Source organism: Trichophyton verrucosum (genome assembly GCF_000151505.1).
Source record: "Trichophyton verrucosum HKI 0517 chromosome Unknown contig00299_1.f1.exp, whole genome shotgun sequence".
Lineage (NCBI taxonomy): Eukaryota > Fungi > Ascomycota > Eurotiomycetes > Onygenales > Arthrodermataceae > Trichophyton > Trichophyton verrucosum.
In genome coordinates this window covers 13795-30155 of record NW_003315450.1, presented here as the reverse complement: position 1 = coordinate 30155, position 16361 = coordinate 13795, and the positions used below count along the sequence as shown (strand labels likewise).

The following is a 16361-nucleotide window of genomic DNA, read 5'->3' as shown; positions in this document are numbered from 1 at the left end:
TGAAAAAGGGATATAGTATCGCTCGTCGAGAAAAGACACGCTGCGCAAGAAGGCAGGAAAACTTTGGTTTCGTAGGGTAACTCGACTCCAAAGAACACCAACTTGGAATGCAAGAAGGATATTATCGATGGAAAAAAAGTCATGGGGAAGGTCGGGATCAATCCGATCATAGATGGTTCTTTTTCAAATCATGCCAAAAGGCGAGAAGCCAAAGAGCATAGTAAGCCAAAGAAGCCAGGCCAAATGATGGCGGGATAAGAAGAGAGAGAGAGAGAGAATTTTCAGGTTTTATCCCAAATAAATATTGAATCTTGAGAACTCAGCATCGCTCATGAGTCTCAAGTATCGGATCCTACGCTCACTAGCACTCAAGACACAGCGTGGATCATCGTCCAATTCGGCTTCAGGAAGCCATTCATTAGGCAGGTCTGGATAATAGACATCACCACGGGCTTCGATCTTGGCGCGTCTAGTATGGCCAATACCGAATTCCTGGCCCCATTGAATGCGGTCGAACTCCATGAGGCCTCCGAAGCGAGAATCCATGTTGGAGAGCCAAATGCGGCCGCCGTCAGGGGTGAAGTCTGCTCCTCCAATTTCACCAAAGAATTCGTGAACTTGACGGGTCTGGTAGTTTTGAGCGTTGACGATGACGAAGCGGTCTGCAGGCTCGCACATGAGCAGAGTTCGCGGGCCACCGCCAACAGGGGAGAAACGGAGGGAACGGTAGCCTGCAACGTCCGAGTCAAGAGTCTGGAGGATTCTCCACATACGGGCATCCCAGATGTTGACAGTCTTGTCCTGGTTGCTGGTGGCTATGTGCAGCATATCGGGGGACCAGGCGCATGCAAATCCATAGTCACGGTGGCCGGCAAGAGGCTGAACTGGTTTTCCGGTCTCACTGTCAACAACCCAGGAATCAGCAGAATCGCCGACAATTACACGAAGACGACCATCTGGAGAGGTATCCGTGCAGTTGATAGCGCGAGCAAAGCGGTGGGTTGCAATGAACTTGTTTGTCTCGCAGTCGAGAATGCGGATGGAGTTATCGTTAGAGGCAATGATGGCCTGTGGAGTGTGGCTGGTGCGATGCTGAACAATGTCAATGTGGTTGGTTATGCCGTTGAGATGCTTCGTAATACGACCTTCAACCTTGTCGTAGCCGTGGATTTCACCCTTGTAAGCGTATTCACCACTGAAACCACCAACAACAGTCACACCATGTTTGGCCTTCATGGTAGATATTTTCAGAGGCTCAGCCACAGGGTTAGAAGAAACCGACTCGGTAAGCTCAAGGATAGTATCTTGCACATCGTAGAACGGAGTGACGGAGTAGACCTTGTTACGATAGACATATTGCACAACGTTGGATGCTCTTACAGACATGAGGTTGCGGAGCTGAAAATGAGCCATTGTGGCTTTGAACTTGGTATACATGTTCTTGGCTTTGAAATAATTCTCAGTGTTGCGCGGAGTGATGGCATACTAGAAAAGATAGTGTTGAATTAGACACCTGATAAATATAAGGACTGAGAAGAAGTGAACATACACCATGCGGCTGAAACCGTAAATTATGGTAAGAAGTATACCACTGGTCCCGTAAGCTACGAGCAGCAGCTCTGTCCACGTTCAACTTCGAAGACCATGGAATGTTTTGGATGTCAAAATAGCGTCCCTTGTGATCATCCGGATGGGAGATCTTGGTTGGTCTCTGCCAGTTTTGCACGTTCATAGCCTCAGAAGCAATTGGGGGATACGGATGCTTGATACCAAGTCGATCCTGAGACATACGAGCGCGAAGGTACCATTGACGGATGAATTGCTCAACGGTCAAGTTGCGTTCGAATGCTGGCGAGTGGCGCTTGTTAGTATACTCATCAGGAACAATATGGTTTGGAGGCAAAATGCTCTGAGAATAGACTCTAAACGTATAGGGAACCATGGTGAAAAAAGGAATACAGGTAGGAATGGAGAAAGATAAGGATGGGGTTGTTTAGGTTCCTCTGGTATCAAGGGTGAAGGATGTTTGTCAGGCCCATGTTCAGGCCCTGACTGTTGGTGATGTTGGCAGAAGAGATGTTTTGCTCATAAGGGGGGAGGGTGCGCCTTTTATAAACAAAGAAGCAAAAGTGAGACGCGTCGCCGCACCATGCTTAGCAGAACAGAGAGCTTCACACTGACCAGACAGCAGCCAGGTCGCATGCAAATACTTAATCAAGGAGTATGGGTATTCATGGCCCCTTAATACAATAAAATAACAGGGAAAAAAAAAAAATAATACATACTCTCAGTGTGCATAGATATGTCCGCCATATCAGAGTCGACCCCAGATGGATCGAAATAGTGATCTCCAGGATCTGGTAAGGCAAATTGGAGAAGCTCTATTGGAGGGAACTCAGCCTGCTCAACTGGTGGGGTAATAGGACCGATAGCGGTATTATTAGGGTTGTTGCTGATATCATGGTTGGTGCTTAATTGTTCTTGCTGAGTAGATGGTAAGGAAGGGACATTGCCACATATACTCTCGGAGTCGCGGCACGAGTCTTCATCGTCAGAGGGATAAAACCCCTCGGTGGCATCGTTGCCATCCTTTTCGGAGTTGGTAGAGATGGACCCAGGGCCCGTGCCCACTCTGTCATGTGGAAGCCTATCAAGCTCGAAACCAGAAAGCTCGGTGATTTCGATCAAGCTACCATTACCATCTGGAGGTTCCATCCACTGGTCCTCCTGCCAACCATCATCGGTGTCGTCATTGGCCGATTCAGGCACAAAAGGCGCCGGGTGGTCGAGAAGCTCCTCGACGTCCTCTTGCTCGTCCATGTCGCGATCGTGGTAGAAGCTATGCCCGTTAGAGTAGAGGGTCAGATGAGCTGGAATACTGATTAATGGGTAAGGATCGGGTAAGTGAGCCAGGGAGCCAGTGATTTCTGGCACGTCCTCACTTATATGTTCCTCTTCTGGGTAAGGTGAGGAGGTCAGAGGAGTAGACAGAAGGCCACTTGTTGGTTGCGTGAATGGCCCAAAGAGAGATAGATGAGAGTCTAAAGAGAAAGTTAGATAGAGTATATATATATAAATAAATAGATAGATATAAATATAGAGTAGCATAAAAAAGAAAGCAATATAAAAAAGGAAAGAAAAAAAAAATATCACCTACCTTCACGGGTCTCGGCGCTGTGTGGAAGCTCTTCATTCATAACTAGGTCTTCTTGCTTGGTGATATCATCTACTGCTTCAGTAGCAGATAGGTGTGGAACACTCTGAGAGGAGGAGGATGACCCGGCTGTTGTCTCAGTCTGATCAACCATATCTTCACTAGATCGTTCACAGGTAGAAGCACATCACTAGATCTCAGTCACCAGCTAGCTTGAATATGGAGCTCGTCTAGAAAAGAAAAAGACCCGAAGACTTTGAAATCTGGACAAAAGTTCATATACAAGCAACAAGGCCCCAAGGACCTTGGATAGATGATGAGTCTCTTTAAAAAGACCTCGACTGGATCCAGCACTAGAAAAAGCGACGAATTATACATCAGAAGAAAGAAACCGAAGACAAGAGGAGCCAGCACATACCTTTGGAGAAAAAAAAAAAGGGCACGGCGTAAGGGAGCTGTATTCTTTTGTTGCTGCTTCTTGCTCTTCCTTGGAGATTTGGCCACCACAAGATAGATGGCTTAGAATAGGAGCAAAAGGAATATGATGATCAAGAAGAGGAAAAGAAGAGAAAAAGAAAAGGGAGTTGGATGGAAGAAGAAAAGAAAAAATGAAGGAGAAGAAGAAGCAAAAAAGATGTTGTTACACAGGTGATTAAGCCAGAAGATGGAGGGGCCAAGAAAACAGGGCCAAGTATGTGTGTTGCTCCAAAGGGGGTGGGAAATAAGGTGAGGAAGCGAGAAGTGAGGCAGGCTTGTTCAGGCCATTCACTACCAGCAGCGGAGGAGGAAGTGAATAGCAGGGACAAGGAGGCAATAGAAGTGAATAGGGGATAAGGGGAGGGAATAGCAAGATGGGTGAGACAAGAGAGATATGCAAAGAGGCAGCCAATGCAGCGGTTTGTTATTATGTTAGCTTAGCGCGCGCAGCGTCCAACAGTCAAGAAGATATCCTTCCGGGGAGTTGAGTTGTCTGTCTTATAGACAGTCCAACGAGACCAGGTATCTTCTTCCCCGGGTGAAGAGGAAGAAGACGAGCCTGAGCAATTGACGGCTCCTTCGATGCAGTGGAGGAGCAGATGTTTTGATACGGGCAGGCAGCTGAAAACAAAGCCGGGGAAGAAGCGAGGACGGGGAGAGCCAGCAGGAGCCCCAAAGCCCGAGCCAGCGACTGCTCTCCTCCGGCCAAAACAAACAGACAGACAGCCTCTCACCGCCGAGACGAGCCGAGTCTCGACGCCCCAGGTGAATCGCCGTCCGGTCTCTCGCAGTCCCCGCGCCCGCCGTCGTCGAGTCGTCGAGAGTCGCAAAGTCGAAGAAGCGTTGTTGTTGTCGATGTTTGTCTCTTCGCTCGACTTTCGACGTCCTCGACCTTCCGCTTTCCGCCCCGCGCAAGGAAAGAAACGCCGAGATCCGAGGTCATGTGATGTCCCGTCCTTGCTCTAACCGCTTTGGGACGATGCCGCCGGGCTTTTCGATATAAAAGTTTAGTAGTTGGCGACTTGACTTACTGACACACACCCCCCCTGAGGCACCATGGCCGACACTTATACGCGCTGAGATGCCCTTGCGATGGGGTGTTTGTTGCCCTTGCGACATGGATGGTACATGCGCTAGCCCAGTCGAGGTGGCCATGGCCCGCACGGGAGGGAGTAAGGGGGGGACCCAGAAGGCTGCAGGGATGCAGCACCTTTTGACAGACACTGGACTTGCATGACGGGGCGCATGATGTGGGAGGGCAAAGAAGGCAAGGGTTGCACATCCTCGCTACCGCATGCCTGTCTTCCGTCCGTACATGTCGTTACTTACGGCTAGCCACAGGTACGCAGCCTCTCTCTGTTCTCGCGGCACGGGAGCGGGAGAGCAGCGAATCATCCGGGGGAGATTCGAGATGGCAAACAAACAGCCAATTAACCCTATTGATCCACCGGGCTCGTTAGTCACCGAGCCCAGGAGTGCCCCCCTTGTTCCCGCGCGCGCGCCGGAGGTGTCTGGTCGGTACGTACGGAGATGCCTTACGGAGTGCATACATAAGTGTATACGCTTAGGGTGACTCCATACGGATGCCTCCGCGCATGGCTACCTGCTTAAGCTATAGGCGAGATAACAACATCTCAGATTCCGTTTGTTACACACAGACTGGAACGCACAGCAAGGTCGGAAAGATGAGGTTATGCTTTCCATTACCCCTGCATGTGTACCCGTCTACATACCTCTTACGGCTAACTCCGTCCATCCCCCCTCCCCCCAAAACGCCCATACAGTGACTCCATTATTAGGTATTAGGGTCAAAAAGATGATGAGTGGCTGTTGTGGAATTCCAGGTTCTTTCCATTCATCCCCCTGCATTACACTGCAGCACTGCTCGATGCCCAACACGGCAGCCCGACATGAATATTTTATTGCATTTTTTTGTTTTGCTCGACTTAACTTGCTTAACATAACTGACAATCCGCCTATCCATCCACGTAAGTATTAATGATTGACTTGAGTAATAGTATCTATACTTTGAACCAGGCCAAGGCCAGCCAGGTTGCCCACCGCTTGAATGCACGAACCAGGATCGTTTCATGCGTGATGTGCCAAACACGGTATCTGCAGGCTACGATCTTATACCCCCCCTGGCCGAGATGGCTGTCTGTGTACTGAGTTTGAGCATGGATGAGGGTGAGTGTCAGGCTGGCCTAGACGGGTAGGCAGGCGTTTACGGAATAGGGATATGTAAACTAGAGAGTTCTTACGTACAGAGAGTACCTTACAGCAGTTCGCTATCAGTCGTTTGGCGAGAAAAGAGGGAAAGAAGTAAATAACATCTTGTATATCCGTGCCTATATAGTTATATCTACATACAGAGAGACAAACAAACGCAGAACAACGGCATAAGTGCGCTCGACCCCAATGAAGTGTAAGCTGCCATGAAAATAAAATAAAAGCAACAACTCGAGAAGCACCAATGACAAGCAGAGGAAAATCAGGGATATTACTAGTAAATACAGCTGAGTGTGGTGGTATATCAAATAATATCATGGCCAAACCAAGGTTGACGAATATAAATGGAACATGGCATATATGAATAATAAAAAAAACTATGCGAGGGCTTTCATGGGTCATCGCAACGGAGAATAGAGGTAATAAGGGTATGGGGTAATAAATGGCCAGAAGGTAATAATCCGATAGATCCGGGTAAATTTGAGCGTTCAATCAATCAAGGGGAATGCGGCAAAAGCAAGCAGTTAAATTTAAGCACGTAAGCGGACAGACAGACAGACAGGATATAAATAAGAAAAGAAAATATATAAAGAAATAACGAAAAAACACATGCCCGATTACGTGCATTCATTGGTAGTCGGAGTACCCACCGTACACGGAATTATGAGCATAGTTGGAAAACGAGGAATTCGTGTGATGGTGACTGGCTGTATTTGCATTTCGGAGCCGGCGTTCTAGCAGAGAAGAGTTAGCATCGTCCGAAGAGATCATTCATTTTCCAACCAACCAAATCAAAAGCTCCGGCCAGTTATAGTATAGGGAAGGGGGAGGGTTGCGTACCTTTTTCGAAATCTCTCCATCTCTTCATGGTGATCTTGCTGCTATCAAATTCTCCCTCGTACTCTATTCCGGCAGTTTTGGTCTTCTCGCCTGCCGTCTTTCGCGTGTCTCCCCAGCTGAAATCGTCGAATTTCCAGTACGCGTATGTGGGTAGGACAAAGTTCCAGATTGGTAGGGAGAGAAGGTATATGAACATCCAGAGAACGTATGATAGGCGATGGGCAGTGATTACGATTAGCACGGCTGGTAAACCGAGGATAAGAGCGAGGAGGACGAGTGGGATGATCTGAACGGGGCTTCTGACGATGGAGATGATTACGACGTAGAAGGTGAATGCGATGGCGGCGGGAAGGACAAGGGTTCCGACGAGTTCCATAAAGACGACGAATTGCATACTGAAGCAGAATGTGCCGCAGAGGTCGCGGACGAGGACAAGTTCCATCAGGTTATGCACGGTGGAATTGATCCATCGACGACGCTGGGAGAGCAGCACGGAGAATTTGTCTGGAACGGTGGTCTTGCATACTGCCTGGGGAACGAAGACTTGTTTGCGCTTGGGGAAAGTCCGGAGCATGAGAGTGGATAGGTATCGGTCCTCACCCAGGAGAAGAAGGTTCTTCTTGTGCAGCGTATCCACGACGTTTTCGGAGTAGTGTTCAACCACGTCCGGGTTGGCGAGGATGGGTACCCAGTAGTTCTGTCCGCCCTTGGGAGCCTTGATGCGGTACATGCAGAAACAGCCCGGAAGACAGGTGACACCACCAAAGACAGACTCGAAGGATTTCGATAAGTGGTGAGAAATGAAGTACTCAAACACCTGGATCATGGTAACCCAGCTATCGGACTTGTTGGCGATCTTGGTCTCACCGCAGAGGCCCATGATGTCAGGGTCGCGAACCATGGCAGAAAGCATGTGGGTGAGACTGTCTGGGAAGACCTTGGTGTCTGCGTCAACCATGAGAACGACTTCATAGAAGTCTGGAGAAATGCCGGTAATCTTCCACAGGCCGTTGAACATTTCGAATTCGAGCTCGGTCATTCGCTCATCGAACATGACCTTTTGGAGGAAGGACATGAGGATGATCTGACTGTCTCGTTTACCCCTGTTTCCGGGCTTGCTCTTGTTGGCTTCTTCAGGAGTTCCGCACTTGACGACCACCATCATGGGCACGCGCTGCTGTTTCTCGGGGGGAACGATGGAATCAGGACCATAGGCATAGAATCCAGCGTAGATCTTGGCCATGTTATGACGCTTTGAGCCAGAGGCAACAGCAACGTAGGAAAAGGGCTGGACATCGTCTGGATGCACGGCGTGGTCGCCCATCATGCTGAGCACAGCATCAGGAGTGGAAATGCTCTCGCCTTTACCCTTGATGATACCGTCACAAATGACGAGGATGGTCTTGTGGCTGTTGGGGTAGTCGGTCAATGCGATTGAGTCCAAGGTGGTGCGGATTCCTTCAACCCCTTCAGAGTACGCGGTAACCAGACACAAGGTATGGGCTAGAGGGTAACCAAACGGCTGCCATTCCGGCGGAGGCTGTGGCACGACGGCCTCGTGGACGAACTCGGCAGGGCCCTGGCCCTCGATGTCACTGATGGTAGAGTGGCGGTGGTCATGGCCTGGAACCATGAGACTGGTACGACTGCCAATGAGACTGTGTCGGAGGTCAGCGCTAAGGGTTCCCTGGCTTGGGTTGCCGAGCTTGTACATTGGCGCGGCGCTGAGGCGGTTGGAGTTATTCTGGCTGGACATGGTGGTGATGGTATTGCGCTGCTTGTTTGAGCCGACCACATAGGGGCTAGAGAAACGTGACGTAGTTGGGAAGATGTTAGAGGCGCGCTTGCTGGAGCGGTCGGGCATGGCAGGATCCGCCAGGCGGGGCCCGGGGCGGTAGATGTCGTTACTCCAGTCTTCGATCTGGCGCTTCCGTTCCTTGGAGTCTGGATCCATCGCTGTCTTGGGGGCCGCGAACCGACGGGCCAGGAACCATTGGAAGGCCAAGGCAAGGAGGAACTTTACGATAACAACGGCCAGAATGAAGATAAGAGAGATGTAGAGCACGACCTTGGAGGCGATACACCCGACTGTTTCAGTGTCGATTGAACCGACCTTGATGATCTGGGTCAGACACTTGAACATCCTCTTCTCCGGGCCGGTCTGAAAACGGTGGGTGACATCGACGCCGCGCAGTTCCTCGCTCTCGCGGAGCTGGTCGAAGCGAGACGGGTAGGAGACCTGGCTGGTGTTGAACCACTTGAGGAGGTCGAGGTCGAGAACGTTTCCGGAGTAGACGAGCAGGTTTCTGCTCTTGTTTTTGAGGTCGTCCCATGAGAAGTAGACCTCACCAGTGGTGCGGAGATCGTAGAAGGCATCTCGAGCAGCGGCAGAGGTATGGCACTTGTATCCGAGGTACTCTGGCGTGGTGAAGTTGGGCTTGGTTGAGCCGTCCTGGTTGAAGGTGACGCAGGGGAAATACCATCCCATGTCACCGTCGCTGTTGGAAGGGATATCAGAACCCTCCTTGGGGGTGATCATGCCCTTGCACGCGCCATTGACGTTCTGGAAGAGAAAGCTGCCGTCCTGGCCGCCGTATCCGTCACCGGAGAAGACAACGACAGAAGCGTCCGGCAGACCGAGCACGGCTGGGTGTCGAGAATTGGCGAGGTTGATGGCGCGTCCGTGGAAGATCATGTAGCCCTGGTCGACCTCGTTGACCTTGAGACGCACGGGAGGCGCAGCACAGACAACCTGAGTGAATCCGAAAGTGAGGAAACCGACGAAGCCGCAGATGAGCAGGATCAGACTGATGAGGCCCATCTTCTCACGCCAGGCTCTCCGCTGAGCCTTGGCCGGCATGCCAAAGCACTTGAGGATAAAGTCGGGAGCCCAGAAGGTGATCATGCCGCAGTAGACATTCCACAAGCTGGGGGGCTTGATGTTGTCCATCTCCTGCTGGCGCCTCTTCTCCTCCAGACGGCGTTCCTCCTTCGTCGACTTGGAGGCCTTGCGAGAGAGCTTCCGCTGCATACGGCGGTGGGAGGAGTCTGCCTGCCTGCCGTCGGCGGCCGCGGGAGGACGGGGGGAAGGGGTTGGTCCGCCCCCGGTGGTGGAAGGGACCGAGTTGACATCGATGCTGGGGTTCCGCTCGAGGCTGGTGGTGTTTCTCTCGGGCTTGGTGATGCTCTTGAGCCCCGTGCTGCCGGAGCTTATGGTCTCCGAGGTATCGACGAGCTCAGGGGCTGCGGTCTCCTCGTAGACGGGGTCGTTGCCCGTGGTGGACGGGTAGACGGACATGTTCTGGGCATGCTGGCGGTAGTGGTAGTTTGGATGGTCACGGCTGATCCTATGGCGCTCTGGACGGATGAGACTGCGCTTGCGACCGAGCTCGCCGGCGGGCGTGGGCGAGGGCGAGGGACTGGGGGACTCGATGTCAGGCCGCCGGCGCTGGTAGGAGTCGCGGAAGGACGGCTGGCTGGGCGAGGACGAGGACGCCCCAGGCCGCTGCGGGAGGGACATCTATATATCCAGCGGTCTCATCCACTCGATCATGCACGGAGAACCGCTGCCGTCTCTGTTGCTGTGTCTCTGGGTGGTCTTCTTGGTGGTGGTGATGATATCGATCGATGGTGTACGGAGTAGTCGTGGTGGTGATAGGGGGCGGCGGGCAAGACAGACAACACAGGGGAGGGCGCTAAGCGGGCATCCGCAGTCTCCGAACGAGCACTGGCGAGTCTCTGTCTGTTTGTCTATCGTCGTCTAGCAGGCCATCAACTTGTCCTTCTCCGTCTTCTTCGTCTTCTTCGTCTTCTTGTTGTCTTTTGCTGGCTTTTTCGTTCTTTTGTTGATGTTTGAAAACCGAAAAAAAAAAGAAAAAAAAAAAGAAAGACAAAAAGGAAAAGTCACGTGAGCTGTTTGCCAGGCAACGGAAATAGAGTTTAGTGGTATGGAGGTTACACAGGTTTACCGGCCAAAAAGGGGCAATTCGGGTGGAGCCGGAAATTACATTACATACAGCGGCCTCTTTTAGGCACTTTGAATAACACTTTTATTACGCCCTCAGGGGGAAGAAGTTGAAGAAGTTGATATCACAGCAAAGGAAGAGACAAAAGAGAGTCAAAAGAGACAAAAAGGGCAGAGAAGAGGCCGGCAGGACGGCTGGTGCAGGCTAGCAGTGGCCGGCCTGACAAGCAAGTGGTTAAGGTAGAGCGAGCGAGCGAGCGCTGGCGGAAGAAGAAAAAGGGGCTTCGCCTTGCGTGTCTCAGATCTATATAAAAAGCTGGCGAAGAAGTAAATACAGAGCCCGGAGGATGGAGCAACAACAGTGACGTTGAGGATGACAGGAAAGGAATAGATGATAGACGATATAAAAGCAATGCTGCGAGAGAAGATATATAGAGAAAAGAGAGACGTTCATGGAGTGTTTCGCTACGCCTAAGCGAGTCCCCATGCAAGCGCTGCCCCGGCTCTAATAATAACCACGACAAGAACAAGCCGACGGAGTCGTTAACTAGTCAGTTAGCTAGTTAGCTAGTTCAATCTCGTCCTGGGGCGTCTGGTCTGTCTGCATGCTGCACGCAGTCCAGTCGAGGCTCCCTGCGCTGCGCTGCCTCGTATATCAAATTACAGATAACTAGCGGGCCATAGCCAGCCTGCGAGCCTCATCCTCAGCCACCGGCCAGCAAAAAAAAAAAAACCCATCTCTGCGTCCCTCGTTCAGCTCGTCCGCTGCTCTGGCTTTGTTCAGCTTCCTCTCGCTTAGCTGCTCTGCTCTCTGCTCTCTGCTCGCTCGCTAGTCCGTGGCTGCTGGCCTCTTCGTCCTCCATCCATCATCCCGTGGAGCAGTTGGATCTCTGCTTTGCGTCAGAAAACTCCACCAGGAAGAAGAACAGAAGAAGAAAAAAAAAAAAGAAGAACAAGTCCCTTCGCTCAGTCGTCTCTCCCTCTTCCTCGTCTTATATCTGCTTCGTCTTCTTCTTCTCCCGCTCGTTTGGCCGTCATGGTCTATTATTGTTTCTCGCTGCATTGAAAAGGAGAGCGTTGTAGGAACACTCCTCTCCCGCCGCCCGCCCCTTGAGGTCTCGCCCGTCTGCTGCTACAGCCTGCCCGCTGGCTGACTCCGGGGTCGCGACAGGTCACTGACAGAAGAGCACCTTGTTGCTGCATAACTTCCGGAAAACCAGGCTGAGGGTTGGCCACCGGCGGAGAGCAGCCTGTTGCTGTCTGGTTAAATACCTATATCAAGACCCGCCGGGAGGTGCTCCTGGTCTGGGAGATCGAAAGAGCCTGAGCCTGAGACACCGATCAGAGACACGCAGAGACAGCAGAGACACGCAGAGACATGGGCAGCCAGCAGCCTCCCCTCTCGCCGCCGCTGCCAGTCTACCTGCGATCTACGCCTACGAGAAAGGAGCTCCCGGGGGACGCTCAGCCCGGCAGCGTTGCCATGCACGGAGGGCCTGTCTCGCCCGTTAGGGCAGACCAGTCCTCCAGCGCAGAGATGGGCCATCTACAACATCCTCACCCTCACCAGCAACATCCTCACCAGCAACAACAGCAACAGCAACAACGGACAGATAGCCCCGGTGGACAGTCAGACAGGCAGTCAGAGGGCGCTGACGGCCAGCCGGATGCGCAGTCAGAGGCCCGGCACAGCGACGAGAGCGTCATCGAGCCCTACCAGCCGCTCCAGTACCATCACCAGCCCTTCCACGGCCACGTCCGCAGCACCAGCGCCAGCGCCAGCATCTCCTCGCGCTCCTCCAGCAACAGGAATGCCCACGGAGCAGACCATCTCGGCCTCCCCCACGGCCACAGGCGCTCGCCGAACGCCCGCGCAGTCAGCTCGCACTCCCAGGCCGACCTGCGGCCGCTCTCCTTTGTCGACCTGCTCAACGTCCCCTATCCGCAGCCCCCACCGGCGCCCAATGCCCTCAACAACGCCTACCTGCGCTCGTCCGTGGGCAACAATGCCTCGCTGCTCTCCCAGAAGCAGACGTTTGACATGTACTTGGCCAACGTCAAGAAGACCAACGACCCGGGTGCCCAGTACGAATTTGCCGTTTTCATGATCCACGCAGCCCAGGACATCGATCTAGACGACTCTACCTCGAATAATAACAACAACAGCAACGGTAACACCAACAGCAATAACCCCAACAGCAATAACAGTACGGACAAGAGTGAAACTTCCAAGGCCGAGCTGCTCCGGGAAGCAAAGGGCATCCTGCAGCGTCTGGCTGACCGGAGCTATCCTTACGCCCAATATTACCTTGGCGATGGGCTGGCTTCCGGCCTCTTCAACAAAGGAAAACCAGACCACGACAAGGCATTCCAACTTTTCGTCGCTGCAAGCAAACATGGCCACGCAGAAGCCGGTTATCGCGCTGCTCTCTGCTACGAGTTCGGCTGGGGTACCAAGCAGGACGGCGCAAAGGCAGTCCAGTTCTACCGTCAGGCCGCTTCTAAAAACCACCCAGGCGCCATGGCAAGGCTGGGAAGGGCCTGTCTGGCTGGGGACATGGGCCTGGTCAAGAGATATCGCGAGGGCATCACCTGGCTCAAACGGGCTGCGGAATCCGCGGATGTTCAGTACAACGCCGCGCCCTACGAGCTAGGTCTGCTGCATGAGGTCGGATACGGTGACGATGTGTTCCAGGACGAATCCTACGCTGCTCAGCTTTTCACCAAGAGCGCCGAACTGGGCCATGCGGAGGCCAGCTATCGTATGGGTGATGCGTATGAGCACGGGAAGCTCAACTGTCCTCGAGACCCGGCGCTGAGCGTCCATTTCTATACCGGAGCTGCGCAGCTGGGCCACCCCATGGCCATGATGGCGTTGTGCGCCTGGTTCATGGTTGGTGCTGAACCCATTCTCGAAAAGGATGAGAACGAGTCCTATGAATGGGCCAGACGGGCAGCCGAATGTGGTATGTTCTTCTATTTCCTCCCCCTGGCTAGCTTATACATGGTAAACCCTGATATTAACCGGCATTCTTTCTAGGGCTGGCCAAAGCTGAATACGCTGTTGGCTATTTCACGGAGATGGGCATCGGATGTCGTCGTGACCCCCTCGAGGCCAATGTATGGTATGTCCGCGCCGCTGATCACGGTGATGAGAGAGCAAAGCATCGAATAGCTGCCATCAGAGCAGCTGCTTCAGGGGCTGACCCTAACTCCGCTGCCGCCCGTCGTCTCCAGAAAAATGGTACATCCTCCCATTTATATTTATCTATACCTAAACTTGGATGCACGTACTAACCGGCTATCTATCTATCAGGAGAAAAACCAAAGACGAAACGATTCGGTCTTTTCTGATTCATTTATGTTCACATCTTATCTACCTTCCACTCCTATTTCTCAGCGCGCATCTGCATCTCACTCTCCTTACTAGATACTCCCTTTTTTTCTCACCTCTACCACTCCCTCTATCTCTCTCTCTCCCTCTCCCTCTCTTTTTTCTCCTTCGGCTCTAACCTCCTCGCCATTTACCTTCAAGGATAACGACTTCTCTAGCGTAATAGCTTAATACCACCTATACATCCGCCCACACCCGCGCTCCGACATATACTACATACATGCATCGTACGGTTGTTGGTCTTGCCCTTGATATACATATATCAGCCCTCATGCGCCTTGGACAGGCTAGCTTTTCTTTTCTTCTTTTTCACTTTTTACTTTTTACTTCTATCTTCTGCCTTTCCTCTGTCTGTCTGGACCTTTTTCCGTCTATTGTTTCCAGTCCTTGCATATATACACATTTTGTCCTACGTTGGGCCTTGCTTGTCTCATCCTTTTGCATAGTCTACTTGCGGGATATTCAACCCTATTTATCCCCCACATTTTTTTCTCCAAGAAGAAAGACTGGATTTGATTTTAGCAATAATGAATTGGTTTGGTTTTTCCTGATGCAGTGCGAATATATACATACAGCGTCTGGTACTTTTTGAATCGAGAGTTTCTTCGTTACATTATATACATGTCATCACATTATTATGTTCACCCATAGCATCAACGCCATCTAGGATTTCCTCTAGCCGCCCCTCCCGTAGCCATAACCATGGCTATGTACAAAACAAAAAAAAGTAGGAAGAAAGAAACAAAAGCGTTCATCAAGCCTTCTGAGATGGTGTGACACCCGTCTCAACCGTCGAGTTGCGATCCTTTTTCTCAACCAGCGTCTGCTCCGAATCGATCCCCTGGTTCAAGTCATACGAGGCAGTAAATACGCTCAACAGCCCTCCAACAGCCAGAAGCACACAGCAGACGATCCAGACAAACCTCAAGCTGCCCGTAAACGCCTCCTTGAGATGCATCTTCTGCGGGCCCTCAGGCATCCCTCGAACCACCTGTACCAACACAGCGGCATCCTTGCTCAGCTTCTCTGCTAGACCCGGGGCAGAAAACTCAGGGTATTTCCTCAACTTGGCTACCATGCGGTTCTGGAAGATGACGCCGCCAATAGCAACGCCAATGGCTTGACCGAAGGCGCGGAAGAAGCTGAACATCGCGACGGCCATGGACATATGGCCCTTGAGCGCGGAGGCTTGGATAACGAAACCAAGGCCGGGGAAAAGCATGCCTAATCCCACGCCGGCGGGGAGCATGAGGAAGATCCATGCTGGAACGCTGCTGTCTACCTTTAGGATGGCCAGCAGGCCCATTCCCAGGGTGCTGAGGAAGAAGCCCATCCAGATTGACCAGCGGTATTTGCCTGTTAGGGTGGTGATGACGCCCACTACGACGGCACTCGGGGCGACAGTAAAGCCGAGCGGGAAAAGAGCGACGCCGGACAGGATGGGCGAGTATTCCTTGACTGTCTCGAAGTAAAGAGGCAAGTAGTAGAGGCCGCACCAGAGGACGAGGCCATGTAGCACCGTCTCGATGTACGACACGATGGCGGTTCGAGTAGCAAAGACGGTAACGGGAATCATGGGATCGGCAGCGAAGTACGTCTCATAGAACATGAATCCAATCAGTCCTGCAATGCCTAGTATCAGGGGCACCAGCGTCCGCCAGGAGCTCCAGTCGTACATGACTCCTCCCCAAGTGACGGGGATGAGAAAGGAGACCGCAGAGGCAATGAACAGCGCTGACCCGATATAGTCTATTCTGCGTAGCTTCGTGGCCAACGAGTCCGGGATACGGGTAAGCTTGAAGAAAAGGATGATAAATATCAAGCTGATGCCCACGAAGGGAAAGTTGATGTAAAAGATCCATCGCCAGGAGACGTTCTGTGAGAATCCGCCGCCCAACACAGGGCCCAGCACTGATCCCAAACTCCACATCGAGCTCAGGATACCGAAGTATTTCCCTCGTTCGCGCATGGGGATCAGATCCGTGACCACGATTTCCGTGAGGGCGATGATGCCGCCTCCTCCGACGCCCTGGATGGACCGACCGACCAGCATCTGCGTGAAGTTGTTTGATAGACCAGAGACAAGGGTGCCGACGAAGAAGAACGTCAGCGCAATCAGCGTCATGGGTTTGCGGCCGAAGATGTTTGAAAACGACGCAAAGCTGGGTTGGAAGACTGTTTGGCCGGCGGCTGTTAGTTAGCTCGACATCGGGGGGGGGGGTTGAATAGTTATCTATCGGCTTTAGGGGGATCCAACCTGTTGAGCAGAGGAGGAACGAAGTCCCGCTCCAGAAGGCCTCGAT

General features: G+C 52.3%; 5 protein-coding genes across 5 annotated transcripts; 2 read left to right on the top strand and 3 right to left on the bottom strand.

Moving 5' to 3' along the window:
- Positions 1-288: 288 nt before the first annotated feature.
- Positions 289-3308, bottom strand: TRV_03670 (uncharacterized protein; the record flags this gene model as incomplete). The annotated part of the gene is made up of 4 exons (XM_003022173.1): positions 289-1485; positions 1550-1848; positions 2286-3041; positions 3158-3308. 4 exons carry the CDS (start codon positions 3306-3308, stop codon positions 289-291), a joined length of 2403 nt encoding a protein of 800 aa, XP_003022219.1.
- Positions 3309-3698: 390 nt separating this feature from the next.
- Positions 3699-4597, top strand: TRV_03669 (uncharacterized protein; the record flags this gene model as incomplete). The annotated part of the gene is made up of 3 exons (XM_003022172.1): positions 3699-3802; positions 4002-4050; positions 4136-4597. 3 exons carry the CDS (start codon positions 3699-3701, stop codon positions 4595-4597), a joined length of 615 nt encoding a protein of 204 aa, XP_003022218.1.
- Positions 4598-6668: 2071 nt separating this feature from the next.
- Positions 6669-9998, bottom strand: TRV_03668 (uncharacterized protein; the record flags this gene model as incomplete). Its single annotated transcript, XM_003022171.1, has 1 exon — positions 6669-9998. The coding sequence occupies one exon, from the start codon at positions 9996-9998 to the stop codon at positions 6669-6671; it is 3330 nt and encodes a 1109-aa protein (XP_003022217.1).
- A 2044-nt stretch (positions 9999-12042) lies between these two features.
- TRV_03667 (uncharacterized protein) lies at positions 12043-14204 on the top strand (the record flags this gene model as incomplete). Its single annotated transcript, XM_003022170.1, has 3 exons — positions 12043-13630; positions 13705-13908; positions 14095-14204. The coding sequence occupies 3 exons, from the start codon at positions 12043-12045 to the stop codon at positions 14202-14204; spliced, it is 1902 nt and encodes a 633-aa protein (XP_003022216.1).
- A 608-nt stretch (positions 14205-14812) lies between these two features.
- TRV_03666 (uncharacterized protein) lies at positions 14813-16183 on the bottom strand (the record flags this gene model as incomplete). Its single annotated transcript, XM_003022169.1, has 1 exon — positions 14813-16183. One exon carries the CDS (start codon positions 16181-16183, stop codon positions 14813-14815), a length of 1371 nt encoding a protein of 456 aa, XP_003022215.1.
- Positions 16184-16361: the final 178 nt, after the last annotated feature.